This window comes from Lissotriton vulgaris, chromosome 2_1 (genome assembly GCF_964263255.1).
Source record: "Lissotriton vulgaris chromosome 2_1, aLisVul1.2, whole genome shotgun sequence".
Taxonomy (NCBI): domain Eukaryota; kingdom Metazoa; phylum Chordata; class Amphibia; order Caudata; family Salamandridae; genus Lissotriton; species Lissotriton vulgaris.
This window is the reverse complement of record NC_141687.1, coordinates 1,033,510,694-1,033,523,511: the sequence shown is the minus strand read 5'-3', so window position 1 is coordinate 1,033,523,511 and position 12,818 is coordinate 1,033,510,694. Positions and strand designations below refer to the sequence as shown.

Below are 12,818 nucleotides of genomic sequence, written 5' to 3'. Positions count from 1 at the left end.
CTGGATTTCAGGCACCGGCGATCGCAGACACCTGGGGAGTGGAGCAGGCCCAGGCGCAGAAAATGGCAGCGCCGCCGGGCAGAGCTCAAAAGGCCCGAGCACGCTAGAGCCATCCAGGTGTGCGCAGTGAAGGAATCTGCGGCCCGAGGCTCAGGCATTCGCCGGTGGGCAGCTGAGGCTTCGGATCCCCCATGAGGAGTCCGACACAGGAGAGAGAGAGGCCCTTGGGAAAGACAGAGCCCAGACAGTAACGCGCACAGAGGGGCCCAGAAACGGCTGTGAGCGGGGCCGCAAGAGGTGGGATATCCCCGCTGCGAACAAAGGTGACTGGGGGCCGAGCTGCCCGGAACCCAGCCGCACCACTTCTGCGACCGTACTCGGTTGACGGAGACCTAGAGAGGGACCCAGGGGCAGCCAGATAAGGCTCAGAGAAGAACAAGGGCACAAGTCCTAAAACAAGACTGGGATTGAGGGCTGAGATACGGTTAGAGGTGCCCCGTGTGACAGTGGGGAGAGGCACACGGAGTCACGAGGGGGGGGAGGGGCGAACAAAGACACGGACAGCGGGAGGGGGGACGGACTGCGGGATACAACCATGCGGGACCAGGACGATCAAACAAATGATGAAAAACAGCCATGTAAAAAAAAAAAAAGAAAAAGTACACGCCCACAGTGGACACGTCTTCATGACGTTGCGAAAAGCCTAAAAATCGCCGGAACGCCCACGAATCTGCTCCGGCTATGACGGACAGATCTCTGTTCCAATGGCTAGCCTCGATTTATGGAGCTAGCCAATGGAACAGAGAGGCGGTGACCAAGCCACATACTGTTCTCATTAGATTTCGCCTGCGCGAAAGGCTGCTTGCGCAGCTTTCGCCTGTCGAAACCTAAAAAACTAAATGGGAGGCCCTAGGAAGATTGAGAATATTCACTTAAAAATGTAGTTAGCCTCATACAAATGCGTCTTAGTGGGCTACATTGGAAGAGCTTCCTTAGCAATAATTAGTATAAGAAAGGTGCAGTGTAATAAGAAAGAGAAACAGATTACTCAACATTGTCTTTTCTTGCATGTTTCTGAAACTGTTAAGCCTTCGTCAACAACTAATATTTCCACAATTTATATAGGTACATAAGTTTCAAAATATTCATAGATAGACCAGATTCCGGTTTTCTGTTGATTTCAACATTGTTTCGCAGATGTTAACTCCATTTTCACCACCCTTTTAGCTTCTCTTGACCATTTAAAAAAAATCTGGCCTATTTAAATCGTTCCATGTCCTTGATCTCAAAATTGTTACAACACAAATATCTGGATGATTAAATCTTTCTTTTTTTTTGTTCCAAGTCAGATTGCAACTTCCTATTCCAAGCAAGACAGATTCTGGGCCCCAGAGTAATATTGTTTGAGAAACCGATTCTGAGATCCTTGTTTGGTATCTATCCAACATTGTACAAGAATAAACCATGTGCTTATGGTAGTACTTTTACTTTCACCCATCATGGGCAGATATGCATACCTTGCGGAGATATTTTGAGGTTTCTCAAGGGTGCAGTGTATATGATGAATCATACTGTAACTGCTGTCTGAAGGTGTCCTTATTGAAGGTTCAAATGGAATATTGACAAAACAAAAACGTTTATTTCCAGTCTTACAAGGTAAAGTGGGAAGCCCAGGCAGGTACCCCGTGCAATTTTGAATGTTGATCCTAGGTCGCCTGTGGCCACGACTAATGCAGGTTATGTTGTTCAGATTTGTACACAGTGCATACCATCCGTGAGGGCATCCTGGCACCTGCGAAGGAGATGACCTGGCCTGTCTGAGGAGGGCCTACCGCAAAAGCCAGTTTTTCAGTTCAGAATTCGAGAACAGGCAGCTCTGACGTGGAAGTGAAGCTCGATCCAAGTTTTAGGGGCGATGTGGGAGAAAGAAAGCGCAGCACTCTGCTGTGGCTCGCTGAATGCGGGTACGTGGAGAAGTAGGCTAGCTGAGGGGAGGTGCTGTAACATGAGGATGCGAATAAAAAGTTTTCAGTGGGTAGATACGGTGAGCTTGGACTGTGCAACCTTTGGCTGGATTCGGTAGGCAAGGTGCATACATTCCAACATCTGGATGGAGAAAAGAGAAAATTTGAAAAATAAATTCGGGGGAATGTCTTTTTTCCATTGAATTGGGTGCAGGCAACTTTTGATGTAATCAGATGTGGCATATAAAGTTGTTTTTGAGAGTGCCACCCCTTGCCTTCAAGAGCGAATAGGACTCTAAGTTACTACCTTTCGTCCTCATGTCATGAGATGTCCCACTGCCTTCCGCAGTAAGCTTCACGTATACCCAACTCAGTAAAACTTTTGGGAAGGTCTCCCCATATAATCAAAAGGGAAGGGCATCATTTGATGGTTAATGATCCGCAGAAGGAAAAAACATGTTATAGCACAGAGGGTGTGAAAGGAGTGAATCACAAATAACCTTTCAGCTACAACAAGGGAACAGATATCTGAAGTAAGAGACTGAACACGTTAAGAAAATAAATCCCTTTTCATTTTTAATAGAGACAAGCTAACTGCAACCAAGTAACGAACCACTAGATGGCAGTCTGTCAACGGGAAAATCAAATATAATTTTTGGGTGATGTTAGGCCAAACCATGTTTTAAGGAAATAGTCAATGTGCCAAAACAGAATATAAAAAGAAAACCTGGAGGAAACACTGAAAAGGGTCTGTGAGTGGAAAGGGATTAACTGCATATTCATTCATGAGGATAAATCGAAACAGAAATACCATTTACTGGGGAGCCCTTACTTGCATGTTCCATCTCTGATCATGGGACAATTCGAATTAGAGAGATCCTGTCTACAACAAGGTATTAGCTTCTGAAGATCCATTAGTAAATGATATAGTCTTCCCCAAACGTTGCCACATCTCAACCCAGCATCTATGATTCGGACCAGAGTCCGCGTTCGAAACCCAAGCAGGGGCGGGGCTTTCCGTCAAAGATGACCCTTCACTCCTCCCCCAACAAAGAGGGGCGGGGCAGCTTCCCAAAATACAAATGCAGGCTTGAGAGAGCTTGCGAAGACAGCCAGTGTTCATCCTGCAAAGCAACCGATGACGAGGACCTGGAGGTCGCGACGAAGGAGGATGGAGACGGCGACACTCGGTGGTCGAGTCGGCCGTCTCTGCAGAGAAACATGGAGGAGACATTTGTACCGCTGCTAAGCGTTTCACAGCTTTACTCCATAGCGGCCAGGTTTCCTAGGTCTATCCGCACTGGTAGTCTTAGTTAACTAAGTAGAAAATCAGAACTGCAAGTGTCAGAGTGCTAAAACAAAACCAGGACTGGACGAACTAGTCACAGACGAACCTGGGAAAATTGTTAGCTATGAAGGAACTCCTAGAGAGAATGGTCACCCCCAAATATTTGTCAATTATGGCTTGGCAATCCGTTCCCACTTCTTCACAGTTTATGCGAAGGCAGTTATTTGTTCCCCTTTTTACCAGGTGCCTGCGTAATCTGCATGTAACATCCCTGTTTGCTCAACCTACTGCTCTTCTGGCTCAGACAACCAATTTTGGGGGCTCCAAAGTTTTCATGGAAAAAAGGCGAAGCCAGGAGACGGCAGTGATTGAGAGCACTTTTAACAGACACTGCAAACACTACTAAAATTACTTTAGAACTATTTAATAAAACATTACGGTGACTTGACTAGAAAGTCAAGATGCACAAACTGATAAATCAAGATGCGAAAGGTCCTTTTAAGTAGGAGGGCCCTCGCATATTTGCAGACGACACTGCACACTAACAGGCAAGGGGGCGTTGAGACTTGTGCAGCAAGGGGCAAGTAGCAGGGCGCATTCTCACTAAATCAGTGAGCCCATCCAGGATTCCGGAAGGTATGCAAGCATCTGTGCCCTTTGGCTCCCTGCAGCCATTCAGGTGAAGGGAATGTGCAAGGCAGACATTTGGCATCATTAAGTCTGTGCATTTATAAGATCCATTCGCTTGTGCTCCTGCATAAGCACAGGCATGCATTAGTCCTTGTCCACCCTTTAACTAGAGTGGATTGTAGGTGTCTTGTTGATGTCAGTGGGCCCTATTCCCCCAGCAGCATGGAAGTGGGGAGGGTATCTGTACCTGAATTTAGGAGTAGAAAGCACTAAACAGACACACAAACCTACTTAAACCTTCCCACAGCACACATGGCTCTGTGCGTTAAGAGCCTACATTCTGTATAGCTTTGCAGCTCTCTGATGGAGATAATGGCCTTCGCGGTATGCAGCAATACTGGTTTGTGGTCAATCGAACCCTTTATTTATAGCATGTAATTATGCCTATACGCAGTTAGGGGCACAATATTTCCGGAATAGCCGGATATCCGGTGGTCACCTGCTGACTCTCCCAGGAGGCTAGCAAGACTTGACCCAAACCTGTTCTACTAGTGTCGGTTTAAACTCTGCAAATGTTTAGTAAGCATAGGAAATCTGCGGTCACTCGGCATACTGTCCAACTAGAATATGTATAGGGAATCCATTTGCAGCATATAAGTGCTTATTTCTTGGGAAATTAAATTTCAAACACCTGAAACCCATGCTACTCTACTAGAAGAGAAAACGCATCTGCCCAAGCCAAAGTCTGGCATTTACATACAGGGGAATATAACGCTTGGATTATCAGCACCCAAAAATTAAGCTACTCCCTAAGAAAAAAGAATAAGAAATGCAGAAAGCATACAGAACTTGCCAATGTATTCGCTGGTCTTCAGGATAAAAAACTTCAGATAAAGCTACCTTGTGTTCTCTCCCACATGTTTCAGATCATAAGTAACTGGCCCTTTTTACGTCTGGGTTCAGCGTGCAGCAAGATCTATTGTTATCCATTCTTTATAAATAAGGCTCCCTGTTTTCCGTTTTTACTGATTTATACAAATAAATGCAGACAAAAAATTATTTTTTTTGTCTGTTTATTTTCAAATGTGGATAAAAACGGAAATTGGGTGCTTTTTGAGCATTTCTAAATACATTTTGCCATTACTGCCTGGCCTCTATCTGTGTGTATTGATAGGTAAGGGGGTTAAAAAGAAAGGAATTTTGGTAAAGAGGCTTAAACAGCAACAGCTATGCACAAGGCTGATTCTGAAATGTGCCTATTTTCATACCAGTGCATTGATTTATCTTCTGCGGGTGTTCAGATCACTGAAACTTGGAAGGCATTTAGGCATGGCTGCATGTTTATTGGTTGAATAAGTGTGGAAATACACAATTTTCAGCTTTACTTTTTTCACAAAACCCATAATAAATATGGATAAATACAGATAAAGTTGACAAAAAATAAATATGGAAAAATACAGACGGAAATGACAAAAAAATAAATACCATACCACCAGGAACCCTATTTATAAACTACACAGAGTGAACTTTGGCTCCACCAAGATTATTACTCTCATTTCATGCAGTTGGTTAATTGGCAAGCACTTCCAGGTAGTCCTGCACAGGAACACATACCAAAAGGGACTATTATATATCTAAAAAGTACTATCAGCAGGCTGTTTGCCACATTATATTCTCCAATGTATGTTATACACAGCAAACCATTCTTGTTTGCTACTCTTTCCCAGCATTGCCCGTAGGGCAGGCTTTTATGTGATTAAAAGTATGTGGGCACACAACGTTTGCAAACAGCAAATGTGAAGCACTTCGTCTACACGCGTTGGCACATAGAATCTAGGCTTATTGGGCGAGATCAGGTGATTTCAGGGCGGTATGGTCTTTGCCAATGCTTGCTTCAAATATTTCCCTTGCTTTCAATAGTTAATCCTTTCACTTGTTTAGAAATCAATAGGTTTGTATGTTTATACTTTTTCCCTAATTACTGCATAAACATACATGTACATTTATGCACACATTTGTTGTCATGACCTCTTATTTTCACAAAAGATACTGCCTTAGGCTCCAGTCTTTTCTCTTACCTTGCCCTTTCCAACCACTCTTTCCAACTCATTTATCTACTCCCAACATGTCAGTCTACAAAACATAATTTTCATTGGCATTTATTTACTGTTTATTTTAAAGTGCCAACGCTCTCAACGGATGCTTGACCATGCTTGTAGAAAAGAAGGGAGAGAATGTAGGGAGAACTGATAAAACATTTCAGCATGTTCAAGTTTGAATGATGGGTGGAGAAGGTGGATCTTCAGTTGTTTGGAGGAATTTCCTGAAGTCTACCTCACATTAAAGATGTAAAGGGTGTTGTATACAAACTGGGGTTCTTGTGGTTTTATTATAACTGCTGCTATGGTGTTTTACTTTTATGTTTAGAATGGCTCTTTCCGACTACTACCCCCTTATACTCCCCTTCTTCCCTTTTGCTCTCCATCTCTTCTTCTGCTTTTTCTCTTCTCTATGTCTTGGTCTTTTCCCTCTTTTTTTTCTATCCTTTCCGCCTTCTCTATTAACATTGTTGTTTCTTTTTTTTTTTTTGTTTGATGTTTTTGTCTATCCATATTTCATGCAAATCTCAATAAAACAGATTTGAAAGAAATATGTAAAGGGAATGCCTTCCAATCACTTGAGCCTTCACAGTGTGTGGAGCATCTATCGAACCCTTGATATCTTAAAAGCAGAAGCAAGAAACCGACCAGGGAGGCTAACCTTAAGCATCTGGTCAGATGGTAAAAGAGAAACAGTTTGAACGGTACCTTATCTATATTTTTGTGAAATGCTTATGGACAGGCAAGTGGCTTTAAACTCAACTATTTGTTTAGAAGGCAGGTAGTGAAATTATATCTGTGGCGAGGAAATAGGTTTCAATATCACAGTGTGGAAGAAGGCAATGCAGTGACAAGTCACCAGTGGAGTTAGAATCCCACAAAAAATGATGAAAAAAATAACATATTACCAGGTCATATTGTTTATTAGTGTGGTGAAGAGTCAAACAGGACCAAGGGATTTCTTTACAAGGCTGGAGATGCTGGTGGTGGGACACCCATGGCATAGTACCATTTTAACAGTAGCACCCAATAACCCTCACATGGTAGAAGAAAGTGACTTTAGTGAATTTTACAGCCCACTGTAATTTACTACCAAACTGTACATCTATTTTTATAATTTGCGATGATCATTTTCACATCAGTATCGTAATCGGAGGCAGTTTGTCATAATTAGTTAATTATCACCAAGATCTGACCTTTATCGGCAAGTGTCCTGGTGATGTGACCTCCAAGGAGTGAACAAGGGGCTGTCTAAAGAGCCATTGATGGCGAACAAAAATAAAGTCAAGCAAGACCATTTTGCCCTCACCTTCGAGAAGCATTGGCAAATTCCATCCTGAAAACTCCCAGCATCACTGTAGTGGGCTGCCACAACCTGGAGCTGTGCCAGGTCATTTGAAGCCAACACTGCATTGCTGAATGCAGAAAGAAGGAGCATGGGGCGTTGCAGTGCATGGATTTGCACCAATGAAGGAGTGAACAGAGTTAATGGAACTGGTACTCCTAGACCAGCTCATTAACTCAACAGGGGAGCAGAAATTGGAGGGTATAAACAGAAGAGTGAGTATCTCCAATGAAAAGATAGGTTTGCTGCCGTGAACCACAAAGGCATTTACAGAGAACTAACTCCCTGTCAGGAAAGCAAAGGAAGATCCAGAACATTAAACAATATGCTGCCTTCAATATGTAGAATGCAAAAATAACAATTGAATGGCAGAATGCAGACCAATGTCATACATTCACCCCAGTACAGAGATCTGGACCTAAATCCATTGTTTTTTTGCTCCGCAAGTCATTCCACTTTGAACCCAGCCATATGCAAGACAGTCTTGACCCTACACCCAAAGGGAACAGTCCTGCCCGAACTGCCAGGCTAGGTGCTCTCTGGAGTGGAAACAAGTACCCTAGGACCGGTTTCGGGGTTTCACCCCTAATAAGCCAGGATAGCTTGACTCCAGTGGCATGGAGCGCACGAGACCCATGTCTGGGCAGGCCCATCCCACTCGGGGTGACAAATGTAAAGAGAACAATTGATAGACAGAATGCAGAACAATGTCATACATTCACCCCAGTACAGAAATCTGGGCATAAATCCATTGTTTTTTTGCTGCCCATGTCATTCCAGTTTGAACCCTGCCAATATGCAAATCAGTATTGACCCTGTGCCCTATGGGAACAGTCCAGCCTGAACTGCCAGGCCAGGTCCTCCCTGGACTGGTAACAAGCATCCTAGGACCGGTTTCGGATTTCACCCGTCATCAATCAGGATAGCTTGACTCCAGAACCATGGAGAGCACGGGATCCACGTTTGGGCAAACCCGTCCCACTCGGGAAATGCAAAAAGAACAATTGATGGACAGAATGGAGTTCAATGTCATACATTCACCCCAGTACAAAGATCTGGGCCTAAATCAATCATTTGGTTGCTTCCGATGCCATTACAGTTTGAACCTAGCCATATGCAAATCAGTCTTGACCCTGCGCCCAATGGAAATCGTCCAGCCTCAACTGCTAGGCCAGGTCCTCCCTGGACTGGAAATAAGCCCCCTAGGACGGTTCCAGGATTTCACCCCTCAGCAGCCAGGATAGGCAAAGACCAAGGCCCAGAAAACATGTAAGGGCTCAAAATTATTAGAGCTGTAGGATAGCGCAGTATGGTAGGTTAAGTCCTTAAAGGTTTCAAGGAAGACCAAAAGAGAATCTGAAGCAGGGAACGCCAGAGAACCGCTGAATGGAGACTTTTGTCAGGAAGAGACTACATATCACAGAAGTGGAAATGGGAGAACCGCTGCGGTCCTCAGACTTTAGTGTGAAGTTCAAAACAACAACTGAACTCTGAAGGTTGTATCCTTAAATGCAACCATCAGGCAGTACACACATGATACTTTCCAGCCAGAGCCTTTAATCAAGGGTTAAAAGAAGATAACATTACTGAAAGGTTGCTGCTGGTATTAGACATTCTGTGTACTCCATGGCAACTTGCTCAACTCCGGGGTCAAGACAGAGCTGAACATGTAAACAGCCAAAGAATGACAGACTGTAGTTGATTTTCTCTACAGGATAAGAGAAGACTACAATTTTCCCTGATGTCTGCAAAGTTTTCTTCTGCTTGAGGGGTAGGTTTGTTCTATCCGGGAGGAAAGATGGCAAAATGGGAAGAGTACAACTCCCTATTAAGTAGTGTTAGAAGTGGGATGAGGAAGACAAGGGTCCCAGGATACAAAAGATTAATTTGAGGACAAACTACCAGAGACCCCACTCACCCAGCGACTTTACTAGCTGCAGTTTTGTAGTGGATGGATGTTCCAAAGTAGTGCTGCTTGTTTCGAAGAATATTTCAATATTGGCAAAGGTTATTTTAGCATGTGTTTAAATTGGGAACCTAAATGCATACAAAAAAATGAAAGTGAACGCCTTTGTCTATTTACTTGCCTTATCACTCAGGGCCAATATCCTGCATTTCAATACTCAGTGCAAGATTACATCTTTCCTTTGAATGCCTATACCACTAGCCTTAGGGAAAAAAGGTCACTTCGTTAAAACAGTACTCAATCACAGAAAGAGCTGGTCTACGAAAATGGAGTAAGAGGGTTGAAAAATACAATAAGACACAAGAGTTTAAAGGCTACAAAATGTATCTTTTTTTACACTGGCAATTTAGAATGTTATCACTAAACAAATATTCTGTTCACTTACCTAAAATGTTTTCATGTCGTAGTAACACTGTGTTGTAAAGTTCAGTTTCTCTGAACCACGATTTCTCATCTCGAGAGGAAAAAATCTTCACTGCAACACTTTCGCCCTGCCACTGGCCCCGCCAAACCTCTCCATACCGTCCTTTTCCTGGGAAAGGAATACATCAAAAAACAAAGGAAACATGTTGGCAAAGATTAAACAAAATACATGAAAAGAAGTAAACACCATAAAATTAAAAACGACTTTCGAAGTTGTTACAGTTGCTATTATTAAACCACATACTTATTTCATTACGAATTTAACGAGAGCAGTTCTGTAAAATGCAAGATTCTTTAATATCACATAAAGCTATGAGTATTTAATTGGTATTTAGGCAAAAAGCAGCCAAGTGAAAAGCAGTTTTATTTTTCAGAAAATCTCACAAATAGAGCTTCTAAAGTGTTTGCTAGAGTACAAAATCGCATGGGTGTGTATCTGCCTAGCTTCTATACATTGACCAGCATAAACCGTTAAGCCTTGAAAGCATTTACTTCATTGTTAATTTTTCTGAAAAAGCATACTGATGACTACAAAGTAAAAGCTTAGTTTTGCTACTCACTCCATATAGTAAATACTAGCTGTCTCCAGTAGGGGTTTATAGTTTGGACCTAGTTTCCATGGGATAAGAGTTTTGTGTTGTGCTAATAACTTTGGTGCCGCTTGACGAATCTTCACAAAACTTTTAAAATTAGTACGACCTGTCAGTCCCGCTGCTGTGTTGAAACTTTCAGGCTAATTTGTCAAGTTGGAGCAGAGAAAAAGTGTATCCCCATGCAATTTCCCCAAGGGGTTTTAGACACAACTACAGCCCAAACTGCTGAACAGAACTACACCAAATTTAGCATAGAGATAGCTCTTGGTCCAGAAAGTGAACTTTTTCTGAACTGGTCAAATCCGTTTAGGAGTAAGAGAAAGCCAAACTTTTTATATAGAGGAACGAGGATCATACAGTTCCCGTGTTGAAATCTGATTGGCTGCCAACACCTGAACCAGGAAGCGTTCACAGCCATCTTGGGATTCTGCTTCAGGCGAGTCTCCAAAAATGTAGAGAAAAAAGGAAACAAAAGAGGCAGGGTAGGAATACCTTGACCCCATAGTTCCGGCCCTGTTTTTTTTTTTTTAAAAAAGGTGATCTTTCGCACGTCTTTAAAAAAAAAAAAAAGCTTCTGGGAGGCCCAAGTTCTGGGGAAATGCACAAACATTTTTTTTTTTTTTTTTAAAGAAGGAGGGGGGGGGCACGGGGCCTCTCTCCTAGGTCTTTTTAGCCCCGGGGACCACCGCATCCCCGGGGCTGTTTTAAATGGGGGAGGGGTGCTGCGCAGCACCCACTCATTTGGGCTTATTTAGCCCCAGGCACCACCACCTCCCCAGGCTTTTTAAAGTAGTGGAGGGTGGGGCCACTCAGTCCCCCCTCCTCCAAGGACATTAGTATGCCCCAGGAACAACCACCTCTTCGGAGCGAAATAAAAAGTAATGGGGGTGGGGGTGCAGAAACCCACCCCCGGAGAACATCCTGGGGAGGTGGTGATCCCCGGGGCTGTAAATGGCCCAGAGGGGGCCACACAGTTCCCTCACCCTTTTGCATAAATCGCCCTGTCCCAGGTGTCCGCGCACACCCCCTCCTCTGATATTTTATATTTGGACTTGCCCCGGGGAGGTGGTGGTCCCCGGGGCCATCAAACACCTGGGGAGAGGGACCACAAGGCACCCCTCCTCCAACTTTAGATTTAAATTAGCCGACGGAGACATAGCCCACCCGGGGGCTCCACTTCAAACAAGCACGGAAGATCGTGCTTGATTCACCCCCCCCCCCCCCCCCAATTTTGCAGCAATTTCACGGATCCACTGCGATTTGGGCTAAAATTGTGGGAAAATAATGTTATTAGCACCTGTTTCCATAGTAAAACTTGCCTATATCTTTGAAGTGTCTCAACTAATCCTTACGACGTTTTCCCCAAAAAGTGTGCCGGTGATTCTAGTTGTTCATGGAAAGTTTCAGGGTGATTAGTCAAGCAGGGGCTGAGAAAAAGAAGAGTAAAAAAAGTGCATTTCCCACGTTAATTCCGGTCAAGAAATCCGAAATGACACGCTCTTTTGACCGCACCTCGCTGTGATTCTAGACGCTGCAGGACTTGAGACTGCCCACAAGCTGAATTAAGCTTCAACTGGTCGCTACGTCTCCTGATTAGTTTTGAGACTCGATAAGACGTTGTCTGAGATATACCGGACGGATTGTGCGGCATATAATCACCTGAACCATATACAAGTAAAGTTTTGACTTCACATTCAGTTTTGATGAGCGGTTTCCGCAATCATTAGTTAGGTTACGGGGATACTGTGACTGGTCCACTATTTCCTTGTTGTATACTGCGTAAACAACCTGCAAGCAGACTACAATATTTCTATACAGATCTGAATCAATAACAGTCCTGAGGATGGTTTCATCAAATAACTGCTAAGAAACCGAAACGTCGACAATACACCTCATCCCTCTCTTTTGTTTTATTCAAATGTGTTCTGGGATAGGTGTTTTTTAGGTTCTGTTGAGTCACTTAGTAATTTATTTTTATGTGTACCCACAGTCCTAAAATCTTATTTGCCTAATTATCTGTATATGAAACTGATTTTCTTCAATGAACTATTTGATAAAAACATTTTTTTCGTATACACCTTGTGTCTTTGTTTATATGTTATATGTTGATAATACAAATTGATTAATTTGGATTAATTCACTATAAGGACGATTAATTGGTTCTTTACAAAAGAATTTTAACTACCAAACATAGATTGAATAAAGTCCCTTGAAGGCACTTTTACCCCTCTACCTTCATTACCCAAGCCCTCAAGGGTATTCCGGGTTGCTCACTTCCTTAACCAATATACATGATAGCACCCCATTGAAATACATTGTATTGAATGTCAGGTTTCGAGGGTCGCAAAAAGGTGAATTTCTAAAGGATGAGAATAGATTTTAATTACAATATAAATCATTTGTTGATGGTACCATACTCATTTTTGGAATTGTGGTGTGTTTTAAGGTGATTTTACCCAGTGAAGAAACCTTCTACTGGAATTTAATTAATCACATTTGCGTTTGCGAGA

At 43.1% G+C, this 12,818-nt stretch overlaps 1 protein-coding gene across 2 annotated transcripts in view; it reads right to left on the bottom strand.

Annotated features, from left to right (window-relative positions):
- The window catches only part of ACVR1 (activin A receptor type 1), a 366,339-nt gene that overhangs the window by 125,173 nt on the left and 228,348 nt on the right, over nt 1–12,818 (bottom strand). For both annotated transcript variants that reach the window (XM_086956669.1, XM_086956670.1), the window contains one exon: nt 9,678–9,824. In XM_086956669.1, coding sequence (XP_086812795.1) covers nt 9,678–9,824 — 147 coding nt within the window. The remainder of the gene's footprint in view (nt 1–9,677; nt 9,825–12,818) is intronic.